This window comes from Bubalus kerabau, chromosome 11 (assembly GCF_029407905.1).
Source record: "Bubalus kerabau isolate K-KA32 ecotype Philippines breed swamp buffalo chromosome 11, PCC_UOA_SB_1v2, whole genome shotgun sequence".
NCBI classification, from domain to species: domain Eukaryota; kingdom Metazoa; phylum Chordata; class Mammalia; order Artiodactyla; family Bovidae; genus Bubalus; species Bubalus kerabau.
Genome location: NC_073634.1, coordinates 18,736,293 through 18,753,915, shown reverse-complemented (window position 1 = coordinate 18,753,915; position 17,623 = coordinate 18,736,293). Strand labels below are relative to the sequence as shown.

The window sequence follows — 17,623 nt, the reverse complement described above, 5'->3', positions numbered from 1 at the left end:
TCCATGGGGTCGCAAAAGAGTCGGACACGACAGCAACCAAACAACTAGAAGAAAGGAGATGACCTAACCATAGACTTGCCCGGCACCTAAAAGTGTTCTCCAGGTTCAAAAGAGAGAATGATTAATTCTATTATCAACATATATCACACACACAGACACATATAATTTTTTGAATATTCAGGTAACAGTAGATAAACAGATCTCACCTATTCTTCTCACAGGGGGTTAAAACCATAATAAGTGACAGGAGAAGAACCACAGAACAAAGCTATGTCATTATCACCTAATTCCAAAGCAGGAAGCACCAAGTAACTGTGGCAGAGGAACCAGTAATTTTCTGTTGCTTTTACCATGCACATTCAATGATGAGTTTTAAAGAAAATTCAACTTCTCTCTCACTTAACGATATATAGGCCTACAGTTACACATAAATGCAATATTTAAAATACACTTCAAACAACTTATACACTGCTATTCTATTTATATAGTTTTATAAGAAAATAAAAGATGACAAATTATTATTGTCTGATGGATTCAAAATGACTATATCCATTAACCAGCAAACTATTGCAAAAAGGCATGAAAATTTTCAAACATCTCTGTAGAATATATCTCATGTACCAAATCTCATGCCTGGCATATGCTTTAAATACAGATCACTGTAACTGAAAAACTACCAATGGGCAATCATGGATATCTTACAGCATTTCTGGAAGTTCAACACATACTATTATCTTAGAGGTACTTCCAAATATCTTACAATGTTTACAGTATCTTATATATCAGAGGTTGGCAAACTCTTTCTGTAAGTCTTTGCAGACGATATTTTAGGCATTTCAGATCATATGACCTCACTGAAAGTATATAATCCTTCTGTCAGTAGCATGAAAGCAGACATAGACAGTATGTAAATGATGGATCTGGCTGTATCCAATAGATCTTTATTTATAGTAACAGGCCCACAGGTTGCCAATTCCTTCTACAAAAACCTCATTTCATCAAGGCTGTCTTATTAAAAGAAACTATCTAGAACACATCACTAAAATGGGCTGGGCAGTGCTGCTCACCTGTGACCCAATGGTTTCCTGGAAGCACCGGCCCAGCTGGGTTTTAGCAGCCACCGGATACACGTGAGGAATGACTTGCTGGTATGAAGAATGGACCGTCTGGGTCTTCTGGACAGGAAGGCCTTGGTAAGGGACTTGGGACTGGCCTGGTTGAGCTTCTTTAACCTTCTGACCTGTTGGGCCATCAACTCTTGAAACCTGATGTATCTGGACCGAGGCCTCGGGAGGGTGCTTCACATGGATATTGACTATGTTAGGAGGAAATTTCACTAAAACAGATCGGGAAGAAAACTTATCAGCTGTAAATAATTAACATGCATGTCATGATGAAAGTAAATTTTCATGCTCATCAGCATGAAACTAAATTTTATACATACACATATACTTAAGTACATATATATTATGCTGTTGTTTTGTTGTTTAAGTAGTGCCAAATTCTTTTGTGGTCTCATGGACTGGAGCCCACCAGGTCCTCTGTCCATGGGATTTCCCAGACAAGAATACTGGAGTGGGTAGCCATTCCCTTCTCCAGGGAATCTTCCCACCCCAGGAATCAAACCCATGTCTCCTGCATTGCAGGCAGATTCTCTTTACCGCTAAGCCACCAGGAAAGCCCACATATATATTATATGTAGGATAAATAAAAGATTTATAGTGTGGATCTAGTTTTGCTGCACAGCCATTAAAACTCTTGAGAGTAAAAGGGGACACTCAAAAATTAAATCTGAATTTATATACTTTAAAGAATAAAACTACTTTTACAAAGCAAAATTTAAATCTCTCAGAATAATGGATTCATGAAACATTTTTTTCAGAAGAGCCAAAAAACTATGAAATTTGTGCTACTTGTGGTCATGCATTTTATTGAACAAAAGTAATTAAGACTCAAAAGTTAGATTATTTTCTAATTTCTCACAAAGTTTCCATCAGAGAGACTATAGGATTTATAACACAATTTCACAAAACATAGTTCTCTTACCCTTAAACCTGGTGTGTACATACTTTTGTGCTTCTTTTCACACACACAAAATATTTAAGTGTGACATTTTATATCAGTATTTTCTTTCTCTGCAGGTTTCACACAGAATTTTATCTTCTGATTCTAAGATTCAGGTTTTAAAGACTATAAGCCAGTAACACTTCTCTGACCCCTTTTTTAAAAATTGTGCATGTGTGAGAGGTGCCAGGCTGAAAAGAATGAATTAGTCATAGAATTTGAGCTCCAAGTGACCTAGTTTATCTTCCTCTACAGATGAATAAACTGAAGCCCAGGGAGGTTACAGATTGTTTAGAACTAAAACCAAGTGCTCTTTGACCACAAAATAGACTTGGTATTCAACAGTAGGTACCGTGTGATCTGCTAGATGATTAATGATCATCAGAGTCAGAACCCCATCCTGTTCATCTTCCCCTTTCCCAGGTCCTGCCAGAAGAGCACGGTGTACGTTTATTAGCTCTTGGTCCTGTGTCACCAGAGAAAGATGGCCTCCATTTTCTCATTTCCTAGGTCCCATTCTCTATGGCTGAGAAAGCACTGTTGCCATATAACGGGGCCCATATTCTGTTCCAATGCCAACCCCGCAGGCACTTGGCTTCTGCATATATAGGTCTGGCATTTTAACAGAGTTCTGACGAATAGGCAAAATCAAAAAACAGTCAGCCTACCTTTTACTCCTTGCTGGCTGGTCATGGTCAGAGGCAAAGTATGTGTCGAGTGGACGACATGTGTTCCCAACGCCTTGCCTGACTGCTGGGAATGCTGATACACTTTAGGCAGGCTGGCCCCGTGGACTGGGATCTGACAGAGCTTCCCTGTGAAATTTGGGGGGCACTGGCATTTGTCCCTCGAACTGCACTGGCCTCCATTCATACATGGAAGATGGCAAATTACTATAACGGGAAAGAGAAAATGTGAAGAGTTGGTTAGTTTCTCAAAAGCTAAGTAACAATCAACCAATATAACACCCCCAAAGCACAGCCATTATATTACCAATGACTTTAGAAATGGTTAACAAAGGAGAACCTACACTGGGGACAAAAATACTTTTTTTTTCCCTATCTTTCTCTTTCCACCTTACGTAAGTCATTTAGCTCTCCAATTGCTTGTGGTTGTTCATCCACAATGCTGGAAAGAATTCATGGGGAAAAAAATCCATATATGTAAATATACATAGTTACTCAGGATATCTCTTACATTCTGTACTTACTTTGTTTTCCTATTACGAGTTTATTTACTGTCTTTCTAGATTATAAACTCCTTGGGGGAAAGAAATGCCTGGTTTAATGACCTTTATATCTTCAGCAACTAAAATAATGTCCAGCGCACAGTGGACATTAAATATTTCTTCCAAGAATAAACAAATGAGTGCTAAAAATAATATTTGTTGAGAATTTTCTCTACTTAAGGAACTGAACTAAGCACTACCCAGAATAAGGGAGTAGAATAGTTTGAATCCCGCTTTACAGGAATTTGCAATCCCATTAGGATAACAAGACCACAGTGAAACCTAGGAGTAGTAGAGTGATTAATAGTTGGGAATTTATTTAGAATACCAAAAGGTAAAAGGATGTGTCTGGGTGAAGAATTTTATGAAGAGTTTTAAATTCTGGCTAAATTCAGCTTATAGCCAACCTCTTTACGACTAACGAATTCTTCCCATCAGCCTTTAAACCGAGCATATTTCCAGCAGCTTAAAAAATAAGTCTCTCAACTCCATTCTCTTTCAGCATCTACTCTGCTTCAATCCTCTCTTCCATGACCAAACTTTCCAAAAGAATTATCTGCTCACTTCTCTGCTCACTACTAGCTAGCCAGCACCAAGTTGTATTCCCTTCTTTGTGTTTGTTCCCTTTTCCCATACCTCTCCTACACTGAAACTCCTCTTACTCAGGTCACTAATGGTCTCCACATTGCTAAATCCATTGGTTGGATTTCAGTCTTCCCTTAGCTTCTGTGACATCTCACCCACCTAGTTTGCTCTTTCCCCTTTGTCTACTGTCTCTTGCTATTCTTTGCAGACTCCACTCTTTCCTTATCCTTTAAACACAGATGTGCTTCAAGATTTGGTCTTAAAATCTTCTGCTTCACTAACCCTACACTTTCTGATTTCATCCTACCATATGATGATGTCACTCAAAACCATATTTCTGAGCCAAAGCTTTCTTCTGCGCTCCACACTGTCTACATCCTGTACATCTTCTATAGACATCTCAAACTTACAATGTCCCACTTGGAACAGGATCATCTTCCCTCTAACATCCCCCATTCACTGAGGGATGCTTAACAGAAATCTGAGGGTCTTCTCAAACCACTCAAATATCCAGTTCTCCAGGTCCTGCCTTCTAAACATTTATCAAATATGTCCACATCTTTCTCATCATAGAGATCCTATTTTCTCTGAAATGTCATTTCCTATAATTCAGCTACTTTGAATTTGATTCCTGAGTGGACAGGGCTCTCTCACCCCTCCTCATGTTTTATCTACCCTGCATCCTTGGCCTGGAACACTCTTTCCATTTACTTCCCAACACCCTCCCCGCTTGCCCACCTAACTCCTACTCACCTTTTAGATTCTGCTTAAACCTCACTTCCTGGAAGCATTTCCAGTTGCCCCTCATCTAGGTTTGGGCCTTTCCTCTGTGCCTCCATGGGCTCTCATTCACTGTTCATCATGCCCCTCGGCTTACTGCATTATAATCCTCTGATTTCGTTTCTGTATGTCCCATTCAACTAGAGCTCTGTGAGGTCAGGGACTTCAATGTTTTACCCCTAACATGTAGCTCAGCTTTTAGAAAAAATGCTGCAGCTCAAAAAAAAATTACTAGATGAAAGAATGAACAGATTTATGGCTACTACTTTGTCAAATACCATTCTAGGTACTACAGAAGAAAGTAAAAGCTAACTGGAGCTGTTAGATAATACATGATAACTAAAAATACACATCAACAAATAAGTAACACTAGAAAATATAAAACGCAAATTCTATGGAATTTCAGAGAAAAGTCATTTCTGGGAAGTCAAAATAGACTTTTCAGAAGAGCTCACTTGAAATAAGTCTTTGAAGGTGGGGATTCAGAAAAACAGAAAGGACTGCATCCCAGGAGGATGGTGTGTGAAAAGGCCAGAGGTAGGCAAATTTGGAAGATGAGAAAGCCTGTGTTGTTGAAACCCCAGATTCCTTGGGGAGAGGGGTCAGGTGATAAACTGGGAGATGTAGACTTAACTCTGAGAATGGGTAAAGGTCTGATAAAGAGTTTGGATTTTATTCTGTAATTAATAAATCATTTTGGAGACTTCAGGGAGAGAATTTTCCAGGAAGATTATCTTGTGATGGCATGTGGCATTAGCTGGAAAGGAGAGTGACCAAGTAGAGAAGTCAGATAGGAGAATATTAAAATAACTGAAAGACAACTTGAAAAACCCTTGGATTAGGATCACAGTAAAAAGAACTGATAGAAACATGAAGTAATATTATGATAGACAGGCAATCAGTAAAACGTGGAGATAGGACACAGGAAGTAAACAGAAGGTGAAGGAAGAGGTAAGACACTGAAGGAGAAAGAAAAGAACTGGAAAAAAATGACCAAGGTGACTGCCAAGAACTATGTCCAGGGTCTGACTATGGGACAGATAAAGTCAAAACTACCCATGCAAGATAGGGTCTGGAATACGCTTCCTCAAGCGTCTAATCTACACTGAGGTGCTGAGTAAGAAGAAGAGTCAAAGCTGACTCTGAGGTTGAGTCAAAGACTTCATAATTCCAAGTTCAATTCTAAATTGAATTTCTACTAAACAACAGCTTGCTGCTGGATGAGTTTAATGTGCATGCCTAGCCAAGATTTTCAGTCCATTCAGTTTAGTTCAGTTGCTCATTTGTATCCAACTCTTCACGACCTCATGGACTACAGCACGCCAGGCTTCCCTGTCCTTCCCTGTCCTCCTGGAGCCTACTCAAACTCATGTCCATCATGTTGGTGATGTCATCCAGCCATCTCATCCTCTGTTGCCCCCTTCTCCTCCTGCCTTCAATCTTTCCCAACATCAGGGTCTTTTCCAGTGAATCAGTTCTTTGCATCAGGTGGCCAAAGTATTGGAGTTTCAGCTTCAGCATCAGTTCTCCCAATGAATATTCAGGACTGATTTCCTTTAGAATTGGGTGGTTGGATCTCCTTGCAGTCCAAGGGACTCTCAAGGGTCTTCTCCAACACCACAGTTCAAAAGCATCAATTTTTTGGCACTCAGCTTTCTTTATAGTCCAACTCTCTCATCCATACATGAGTACTGGAAAAACCATAGCTTTGAATAGACGGACCTTTGTTGGTAAAGTAATGTCTCTGCTTTTTAATATGCTGCTAGGTTGGTCATAACTTTTCTTCCAAGGAGCAAGCATCTCAAATAATTTATCACTGGAATAGAAGCACACTTTATTTTGTATGGTCGATCCCTGGGTCAGGAAGATCCCCTGGAAGAGAACATGGCAACCCACTCCAATATTCTCACCTGGAGAATCCCATGGACAGAGAAGCCTGGCAGACTACAGTCCATGGGGTCATAAAGAGTGGGACATGACTGAAGTGACTTAGCACAATATGCATGAATTTCAGTTAATACAGTTTAATTAAATAATACCAGTCTCCCAAAAACATGACCTGAACTTCATTTGCCACAATATTAACTAGGTAACTTCACTGCTATCTCCTTGGTCCACAAATCACTACATAAATAACAGATGTGTATCACGGCCAATAACCAGTCATATCACTCCTTCAGAGTCTGTTGGCAACTGATCCCGGCATATCTGTTATTCAGTTCATATATCCCCTCTCTCTTGAACCTCCCTCATACATGGACAGCAAAGCAGGTAGTTGAGTTGCCTCATCACTTCACAAGGACAAACTCACATGACATTTTACAGAAGTGTATAATCAAAATGGCCAAAAGAAAAAAAGTAGGCACAGCAAAGAAACAGAAAGTGGTAACACTGGAAATGAAACTGGAAAGTGGTTGTGATGTAGGATAAAGATGGTCCCAAAGAAATGACATTAAGGGAACTCAGATATTCCACAACTTCGAAAGCACAAAGGTGAATTGTTGAAACCTGATTCAAACTTAGAAAGGTTCACTAACAGGTTCACTAAGGCAAAGAAAAGATACTCACTCCACATCATACAGTATATCAGAAGAAAGTGAAAATATTCAGGAGACTCTTAAGTTCTACTCAAAGAAATAAAACACTTTAGTTCTCAGTGTTTCTAACACTTTAAATCATAGGGCACTTTGTAAATATTGCCTCTACTATTTTTTCCCCTTTCCCTATACATACATCACCTACAGTAAAAAAATTTTAATGTTTTGACAAAAAAAAAAAATTAAGGCGATGGAACTAGTACTTTCCCCATTGATTATTAAGGTTGTTTTGCACAGTTATAGCTTCCATGGTCATTTTTATGGTGCTGCACCACCGTGCAAGAGGTCTACCTATCACCTTTACTAAAATACCATCTTTATTTTTTTTAACAAAGCTGATGTTTATTTCTAGTATCAATAGTAGATTTTGAAATCTAAAATTAATTTAATTAGCTTTGTTTAAATTTATTTTTAAACCTTGGAGATAGCTTCCACGCAAACATTTCAAAAACAGTACCAGTCTAAGTGGATACAGCAACAATCCCAAAATAGAACTCCAATAACCCTGTTTCTCTCTGGTCATAAAAGAAACCACTTCTACTGACTTATTCCAACCAGTAACTGGCCACTATTTATAACCATTTATGAATGAGAAATAAAATACTTATTCTCCTGTTCCAGCATTTTCACAAAAATCTAAATTACAATCTAAAGTTCTTTGCCTCAATTCATTCACTGTGCGTTGAGTCCTTTGTGGCAGGTTGATCTTTTTAAAGCTAAATAGTCTTTTATGTCAAAGAAAACAAATTTAAAATCACCCTACAAAAGTTAAGGATTTGACTATGAATAGTTTCTTTCTGTTTCAAAAGTTCATGCCACTTTCAAAACATTGCCTGGTGATATATAGTCTGGGGTGCCACTGTTCTATAAAACGTTCTCAACACATGAAGAGGGAAAAGAGTAAGTTATCTTTAAGGCTGCCTTGAGAAGCCTGTGGTATGCTAGTTTTAAGTCTAGCTATGGCACATATATTTTAGAACACATAACTGGAAGGTGTAATATAGAATACTGGCTGAGAAATTTCATAACCTTGTGAGCTCGACATCTTTTGGCCATCACCATAATTCACTTCATTGCATCATACAGTCCCCTGGGACCTACCACAAATAACAAGAGGTATGTGTGCCTTTAGCCTGTTATTCCAAAGAGCGTGATTTCATGACAACCACTCCAAGCATCTCATGGTACGACTATAAAAGGTCACAATGAGCAAAAGGATCCAGGCTGGAAGAAAAAGTTGGAGGATTTAAATATGCCCAGCGTTTCGGTACATTCCACCATTCACAGTGGTCCATAAAACTAGCAGGCCTCAACAAACTAGGCTGAGAGGATAATATTCACAGTCTACGCCACAAATTGGAACTTAGTTTAAATGAAGAGGTACTGATCTGTATACAAATATGGGCAAACTGAATTTTCTACACATTGGGGCTATAAAAAGCTAGACTCTCATTCTTCCCTGTTATCTTAGCTGACTATAAAAATATTTCAGCTGCTTGTCCCCAAAAAGCGCTCTAAGAATGTGCTTGACTTTCCTAAAGGCAACTCCCAGCAACACCCTGGCCCCTCTACCCACCCCCTCGCTTTGTGTGCCAGCAGACTGTTTCAAGTTATTGTGGTCAAGGCAGAGCAGAGCAAACAAACTCCCATCTGAAGGAAAACCTACATCTGTCGTTTTGTAGAAGAGACACACACATGATTTTGATTTGAAGAGCTACTTCCACTTTCCCACTTGTCTCTCATTAGGAGAATAATGTTCTCTTAAAGGCGTTCAACGTTTTGGTTGCTATCCCTTGCAAAGTGAAAAGAAAAGTAATAATATTTTTAGCAAGTTCAAGTTATCACTTTATCTCTCCCCTAAATATACCCACCTTGCTCTCTTTTAAAGGATACCCACAGATCCTATTCAGCCAGAAAGTAGGTTAATACTGTAGCCGTTTAAAGCTTTCAGATAACAAAATGTCAGATAATAAACACTACAGCAAACCATTGCTCATTTTTTTAATGTATTTTTAATTGGAGGATAATTGCTTTACAATGTTGTGTTGGTTTCTGCCATACAACAATGCAAATCAGTGCCCCCCTCTTAAACCTCCCACCCTTCTAGGTTGTCACAGAGCACCAGGCGGAGCTCCCTTTCCACTGTCTGTCTATTTAACATACGCTAATGTATATGTTTCTGTGCTACTCTCTCAGGAAGCAAAAGTTAGAACTGGACATGGAACAACAGGCTGGTCCCAAATAGGAAATGGAGTACGTCAAGGCTGTATATCATCACCCTGCTTATTTAACTTATATGCAGAGTACATCATGAGAAATGCTGGGCTGGAAGAAACACAAGCTGGAATCAAGATTGCCGGGAGAAAATCTCAGATATGCAGATGACACCACCCTTATGGCAAAAAGTGAAGAGGAACTAAAAAGCCTCTTGATGAAAGTGAAAGAGGAGAGTGAAAAAGTTGGCTTAAAGCTCAACATTCAGAAAATGAAGATCATGGCATCCGGTCCCATCACTTCATGGCAAATAGATGGGGAAACAGTGGAAACAGAGTCAGACTTTATTTTGGGGGGCTGCAAAATCACTGCAGATGGTGATTGCAGCCATGAAATTAAAAGATGCTTACTCCTTGGAAGGAAAGTTATGACCAACCTAGACAGCATATTCAAAAGCAGAGATATTACTTTGCCAACAAAGGTCCCTCTAGTCAAGGCTATGGTTTTTCCAGTGGTCATGTATGGATGTGAGAGTTGGACTGTGAAGAAAGCTGAGTGCTGAAGAATTGATGCCTTTGAACTATGGTGTTGGAGAAGACTCTTGAGAGTCCCTTGGACTGCAGGGAGATCCAACCAGTCCATCCTAAAGGAGATCAGTCTGGGTGTTCATTAGAAGGACTGATGTTGAAGCTGAAACTCCAATACTTTGGCCACCTCATGCGAAGAGTTGACTCATTGACTGATGCTGGGAGGGATTGGGGGCAGGAGAAGAAGGGGATGACAGAGGATGAGATGGCTGGATGGCATCACCGACTCGATGGATGTGAGTTTGGGTGAACTCCAGGAGTTGGTGATGGACAGGGAGGCCTGGCATGCTGCTATTCATGGGGTCACAAAGAGTTGGACACGACTGAGCGACTGAACTGAACTGAATGTATATGTTTCTGTGCTACGCTCTCAATTGCCCCACTGTATCCACAAGACTGATCTCTATGTCTGTGTCACTATTCCTGCCCTGCAAATAAAACCACTGCTTATTTTAAGAACCTATCCCTCTTCTTAAAGACCTGCATGCTTCCCATTTAATTCAGTATGTATCACCCCAACTCCTACCCCCACTGCATCAAAAAATAAATAATACGACTGAAGCTGGAGGCCAAGATGGAGAGGTCACATCTCTCTGGAGTGAGAACAGAGGAGCTGTCCTACACATGAGCCAAGAAAGGAAGTATAGAAATTAGTAGGCATTTACTAAAATCTAAGTTTTTCTTTTTTTTTTTTGAATGCAGAGATTTACCATTGTTGTGTTCCAGAATTGCTTAGAGTCTATTCTTGATTATCTGTCTGGTAACTTAAACAGAGTCCCAAACGGAACCAACAAAACATCTGTGATCCAGGTTGTCTGGAACAACCTGTCCAAGGAGGTGACATTGCACCTAAACCCGAAAGAAGAAGAATCTAGTGATGTGAACACTGGTAGAAGGGTGTTTGCAGAAGAAGAAATAACAGGAGGTAAGATCTTAAGGTGAGACAAGGTTTAGAAAGGCCCAGAAACTGAAGGAGGCAGATATGGTGGGAATGTCAAAGGAAAACAGAAAGTGAGAAAAGCTGGCTGGAGAGACAGAGCAGGGGTCGACTCTTCTTTCTTTCCACAAGGATATTTGCTGCTGTTGTTCAGTCGCTCAGTTGTGTCTGACTCTTAGCGACCCCATGGACTGCAGCATGCCAGGATTCCCTGTCCTTCACCATCTTCCATGTTTTGCTCAAACTCATGTCCATTGAGTCAGTGATGCCATCCAACCATCTCAACCTCTGTCATCTCCTTCTCCTCCTGCCTTTAATCTTTCCCAGCATCAGGGTCTTTTCTAATTAGTCAGCACTTCACATCAGGTGGCCAAAGTATTGGAGCTTCAGCTTCAGCACCAGTCCTTCCAATGAATATTCAGGATTGATTTCCTTTATAATTGACTGGTTTGATCTCCTTGCAGTCCAAGGGACTCTCAAGAGTCTTGTCTAACACCACAGTTCAAAAGCATCGATTCTTTGGTGCTCAACTTTCTTTATAGTCAACTCTCACATTGATATTTGACTACTGGAAAAACCATAGCTTTGATGATACAGACCTTTGTCGGTAAAGTAACGTCTCTGCTTTTTAATATGCTGTCTAGGTTTGTCATAGCTTTCTTCCAAGGAGCAAACGTCTTTTAATTTCATGACTGCAGTCACCATCTGCAGTGATTTTGGAGCCCAAGAAAATATAGGGCTGCCTATAAAGCCTTCCCAGCAGTAAAAAGTCCACCTGCAATGCAGGAGCCGCAGGAGACATGGGTTCAATCTCTGCGTCAGGAAGATGCCCTGGAGGAAGGCATGGCAACCCATTCTAGTATTCTCACTTGGAGAATCCTCATAGACAGTGGAGCCTCGCAGGCAACAGTCCATAGCGTCGTAAAGAGTCAGACATGACTGAAGTGACTTAACACACATAATAGCAGATACCATTAAAACAGGAAAAATGTAAGTTAAAACTCAGGACCAGGATAGATTAAGACGTACAAAAGACAGAACCAGGGGAAGAGAAAGGACAAAGGTAAGCAAGGTTAAATAGAATCACCTATTGTATGTATGTGAAAGCCAAGTTCACATTGTGTACTGTGAACTTGGCTTTGAGTTTCTGGACCTCATTTTAAATTTCTGAATAACTATTTAGCTAGACTGAAGTTAAATTCTTAATTCAAGACTCAAATAGATAATGACTCTATACGGTAAGATGACTTTAAAAAAATTCTTTTTATTGATTATCTATGCACATGATAATCATAGTGGGCTGAATGGTGGTCTCCCGAAAGATATGCCTATGTCCTGTGAACACCCAGAATCTGTGAATATTACTTCAGGTGGTAGATGAGTAAAACAAATGTGACTAGAATTTCTGAGAGGAGGCACTTAACCTGACTTATCCAAGTGACCTCTCATTTCAATAACAAAGTCCTTTTAAGATTGAGGTCCAGTGCAATTTGGCCAAAGAGGAAGAAGCAATATGATGGAGGCAGAGATGGAAATGATGCAGCCAGAAGTCAGGGAGCACTGACAGCCATGAGAATTGGGAAGAGTCAAGAAAGGGACTCTCTTCTAAGCCTCCAGGGGGAGGGTGGCCCTCTACATCTTGACTTTGACTTTCTGGTCCCCAGAGCTGTGGGAGAATACATCTCAATTGTTTTCAGTAAGAGGATTGTTTTCTCAATGTGTGAGACATGAGACTAATGTTCGTCATAGTACACATAAAAGGGGAAAAAAGAGTCCACAGAAGTCTTGGGGAAAGGGAAAAATGCTTTCCTAAAAGCTAAAAATGCACCCACCACAATCTATGTTTTACTTGCTCTGTAAATTAAGATGATCATTTTCATCCCATCCCCATCTATCAAATAACTACACTGGACTAGAATGAAAGGAAATACACATTTCAACAAATGCAAACCTTAATACAAACAAAAACCCCACGAATCTAATTTTTAATGCTGGTGTGCATTAGCAAATGCTTGGATAGTACGTTCTGTTTATAACAGGGGCGATAGGAAGCCCTACCACCCACACGCTCACCAGAGCTTCCAATTTGGGATGAAGCCATTCATCATCTCCGCTTTGTTTATGGCTTTCTGCTCACAGATCATCAACCTCACCATAGCTGTGAGCTATCTCATTTGATCCAGTTTTATATTTTGCATAACCTAGGGAGCTTTCTGGGGTTCCCAGGTGGTTCAGGACAGTAAAGAATCTGCTTGCAATGTGGATAGACCTGGGTTCAATCCCCAGGTTGGAAAGATCTCCTGGAGAAGGAAATGGCTACCCACTCCAGTATTCTTGCCTAGGAAATCCCATGGACAAAGTACCCTGGTAGGCTAGAGTCCGTGGTGTCATGAAGAATCGGACACGACTGAGCAACTAATACGTTCTTCCAGGGAGCCTTCCATATCAAGCAAATCATAAAATTCCACTTTATACCCTTCATCCATAGAGGCTTGCTCTCAGAAACTCCCAAACCTAGGGCTCTTTGGCCTTTAGGAATAACACAACAACATCTTCAGGTTGCAGAGTAAACACATCAATCCCATACACCTTGGGAGACTGAGGCAAGTCATTTCACTTTTGTGGATTACTGTGCCTGCCTCTGCAAAAGGGGAGTGGTTCAATGACATAATCCACAGGTTCTTTCCTATTTCTGTAATTATGGTTCTCAAAACTCTAGCCAAGGCAGTAGAGTGAAATTCAGATTTCCTCATCTCACCTAATGTGACTGACACAATATAAATTCTTTAAAAGGAACACATACATATTCAGTCACTTGTAATTCATGTAGAAGGGGCTGGGGTTAATTTGCCACATGATGTGCTTTCTTTTTATTTTAATGTATAGTCAGACACTGATTCAAACATCAGTTGCCTACTTAGCGACAAAGCAGTTTATAAAATGCCCAAATGTTTATGAAAAGCTGACCTCACTTGAAAGCATTACGTAAACATAATGGGGGAAGTGATAGAGCTATAGACTAATGGACAGGGAGATAGGTTTTATAAAAACGATGCCATGCTTCATCCCTAAAGACTATACCTTTTACAGTGGTATCACTGCAGCTATCTTCAGAGAAACAACATCATTTTAGCTATTGTAGCAGGGCATTTTCTTTAATATCATTGCAAAATGCTTTCTCAAAAAACAATACCACTTAAGTTATATATGATATTAAAAATAAGTTTAAAAAAATGTACTGCACCACTATAATTTGCAAACTTGGTCTGGAGAACCAAGTTCAAACTCTCATTAAATTAATTATTATCTGCTTGTTCTTTATTTATTCTTGAGCCATCGGGACAGGATTAGAGATTACTCTACATTTATAATTTTAAAATATTTGCTGAGCCAAAACCTTGACATAGAGACTTCCCTGGTGGTCCAGTGGCTAAGACTCTGCCACACTCCCAATGCAAGGGGCCCGGGATTCCATCCCTGGTCAGGTCATGCCACAAGAAGTTCACATGCTGCGACTAAAGAGCCTGCATACTGCAAATAAGACCTGGTACAGCCAAATAAATAAGTATTTTTAAAAAGAGTAATTTAAAAAAAACCTCGACATACATATCTAACTTGAGAGCACATAGCTAATGGCACTCAACCTCCTGACTTCACAGCACATCCCAATTCCTGCAGCCCTTTCAAGTCTGGTCTAAATATGGCCTCCAATAAAGAAACTTTCCTCCAAAGAAAGGGAGATACTGAATAGGAAGAAGCCTAGAAGCACTTGCAAACCCGGAGGGAGCATCTAATATTTAATAATTTCTATGTCATTTATCAATTTGCCTTGTATTATAATTATTTTTCTCTTCCTCCTACTGGATTTTAAATATAGAAGGAAAGAGGCCATAATGCTTTTTCTTCTTTGTACTGCTCCCGTATTTCACAGCACAGCATTTTGCAGACAAAAACTCAACATAAAAAAATGTTGCCATTAATTCCCTAAAAATTCAAGATGGAAAAAAATGCAGCATTTATCTCTTGTAACACTCCTCATTTCTTTCTGATGCTGTTTAACTTAAGCATACACAGGACTTCTTTAGCTTACATTGTGGTTATGTCCCAATAAACCCATCTATAATATCAAAAGTCAACAATGCATTTAATACATCTAACCTAGCAACCATCCTAGCTGAGCTTTGTCTACCTTAAATGCTTTCAGAACACTTATAATTAGGCAACATCATCTAACAAGCCTATTTTATAATAAAGTGTTGACTGTCTCATGTACTGATTAAATACTGTACTGAAATGAAAAACAGAATGGTTGCATGTGTACAGAAGAGGGTTATGTGTATATTGGTGGTTTACCCTCACGATGGTGTGACTACTGGAAACGCAGTGGCTGCCACTGCCCAGCCTCATGAGAGAGGATCCTAGCACTTATCATTAGCTCAGGAAAAAGATCAAAATTCAAAGTACGGCTTCAACCAAATCCACATGGCTTCTGAACCATCATCAGGTAAGCTGAACCCCTGTAAATTGGGGACCTTTTGTACTAAAGCGGTAGTTTTCAAACTATAATCCATAAAGCGTTACAGTGTTAAAGGTGCTAAAAAGGAGATCTTCACGACCCAGATAATCACGATGGTGTGATCACTCACCTAGAGCCAGACATCCTGGAATGTGAAGTCAAGTGGGCCTTAGAAAGCATCACTAGGAACAAAGCTAGTGGAGGTGATGGAATTCCAGTTGAGCTATTTCAAATCCTGAAAGATGATGCTGTGAAAGTGCTGCACTCAACATGCCAGCACATTTGGAAAACTCAGCAGTGGCCACAGGACTGGTCAGTTTTCATTCCAATCCCAAAAAAAGGCAATGCCAAAGAATGCTCAAACTACCGCACAATTGCACTCATCTCACACCCTAGCAAAGTAATGCTCAAAATTCTCCAAGCCAGGCTTCAGCAATATGTGAACCGTGAACTTCCTGATGTTCAAGCTGACCAGAGATCAAATTGCCAACATCCACTGGATCATAGAAAAAGCAAGATAGTTCCAGAAAAACATCTATTTCTGCTTATTGACTATGCCAAAGCCTTTGACTGTGTGGATCACAATATACTGTGGAAAATTCTGAAAGAGATGGGAATACCAGACCACCTGATCTGCCTCTTGAGAAATTTGTATGCAGGTCCAGAAGCAACAATTAGAACTGGACATGGAACAACAGACTGGTTCCAAATAGGAAAAGGAGTTCATCAAGGCTGTATATTGTCACTCTGTTTATTTAACTTATACGCAGAGTACATCATGAGAAACGCTGGACTGGAAGAAACACAAGCTGGAATCAAGATTGCCAGGAGAAATGTCAATAACCTCAGATATGCAGATGACACCACCCTTATGGCAGAAAGTGAAGAGGAACTCAAAAGCCTCTTGATGAAAGTGAAAGTGGAAAGTGAAAGAGTTGGCTTAAAGCTCAACATTCAGAAAACGAAGATCATGGCATCCGGTCCCACCACTTCATGGGAAATAGATGGGGAAACAGTGGAAACAGTGTCAGACTTTATTTTTCTGGGCTCCAAAATCACTATAGATGGTGACTGCAGCCATGAAATTAAAAGACGCTTACTCCTTGGAAGGAAAGTTATGACAAACCTAGATAGCATATTCAAAAGCAGAGACATTACTTTGCCAACAAAGGTTCGTCTAGTCAAGGCTATGGTTTTTCCTGTGGTCATGTATGGATGTGAGAGTTGGACTGTGAAGAAGGCTGAGTGCCGAAGAATTGATGCTTTTGAACTGTGGTGTTGGAGAAGACTCTTGAGAGTCCCTTGGACTGCAAGGAGATCCAACCAGTCCATTCTGAAGGAGATCAGCCCTGGGATTTCTTTGGAAGGAATGATGCTGAAGCTGAAACTCCAGTACTTTGGCCACCTCATGCGAAGAGTTGACTCATTGGAAAAGACCCTGATGCTGGGAGGGATTGGGGGCAGGAGGAGAAGGGGACGACAGAGGATGAGATAGCTGGATGGCATCACTGATTCGATGGACGTGAGTCTCAGTGAACTCCGGGAGTTGGTGATGGACAGGGAGGCCTGGTGTGCGGCGATTCATGGGGTCGCAAAGAGTCGGACACGACTGAGCGACTGATCTGATCTGATCTGAACTAACTTAATTCAATCACCTTATTCATCAAAGAGTGAGCTACAGAGATTGTGTGTACTTAGGTTTCAGGACCAGATTGTGACAGACATGGGATTGAGCCCACGCTTCCTAAACCCTGATCCAGTGCTCTTTTCCACATAGATCTTTTGATGGAAAGACCAAGAGGTATCCTTCGAGTCTCACCACATGGTCTTGTCCCAAGTCTTCCTTCCTTCTTCCACAGAATCAGTCTTCATAACTGGTCACCAGATGTGCAAATGGGGCAAAACCTAACTTAGATGGAGATCTGGCCAGTTGTAGATGAGGTACACTCATGAAATCCTCCAAGGGTTGAAATACATGAGCTGAAACATATCAGGGCTTCTTTTTAAAAAAAACAAAAAAAAAAAAAAAAGAAGGATGCACAGACATCAGAGGAAGACTCAGAACAAAGTCAAAAACAATGGAATGAAAAAAGAATCGAACAGTGCTTGTGGACA

At 40.2% G+C, this 17,623-nt stretch overlaps 1 protein-coding gene across 16 annotated transcripts in view; it reads right to left on the bottom strand.

Annotated features, from left to right (window-relative positions):
• LTBP1 (latent transforming growth factor beta binding protein 1) overlaps window positions 1-17,623 on the bottom strand; it is a 458,508-nt gene that overhangs the window by 218,875 nt on the left and 222,010 nt on the right. For all 16 annotated transcript variants that reach the window (XM_055539766.1, XM_055539768.1, XM_055539765.1 and 13 more), the window contains 2 exons: window positions 2,733-2,957; window positions 1,068-1,336 (listed from right to left, as the gene is read on the bottom strand). In XM_055539766.1, the coding sequence (XP_055395741.1) occupies window positions 1,068-1,336; window positions 2,733-2,957 (494 nt within the window). The remainder of the gene's footprint in view (window positions 1-1,067; window positions 1,337-2,732; window positions 2,958-17,623) is intronic.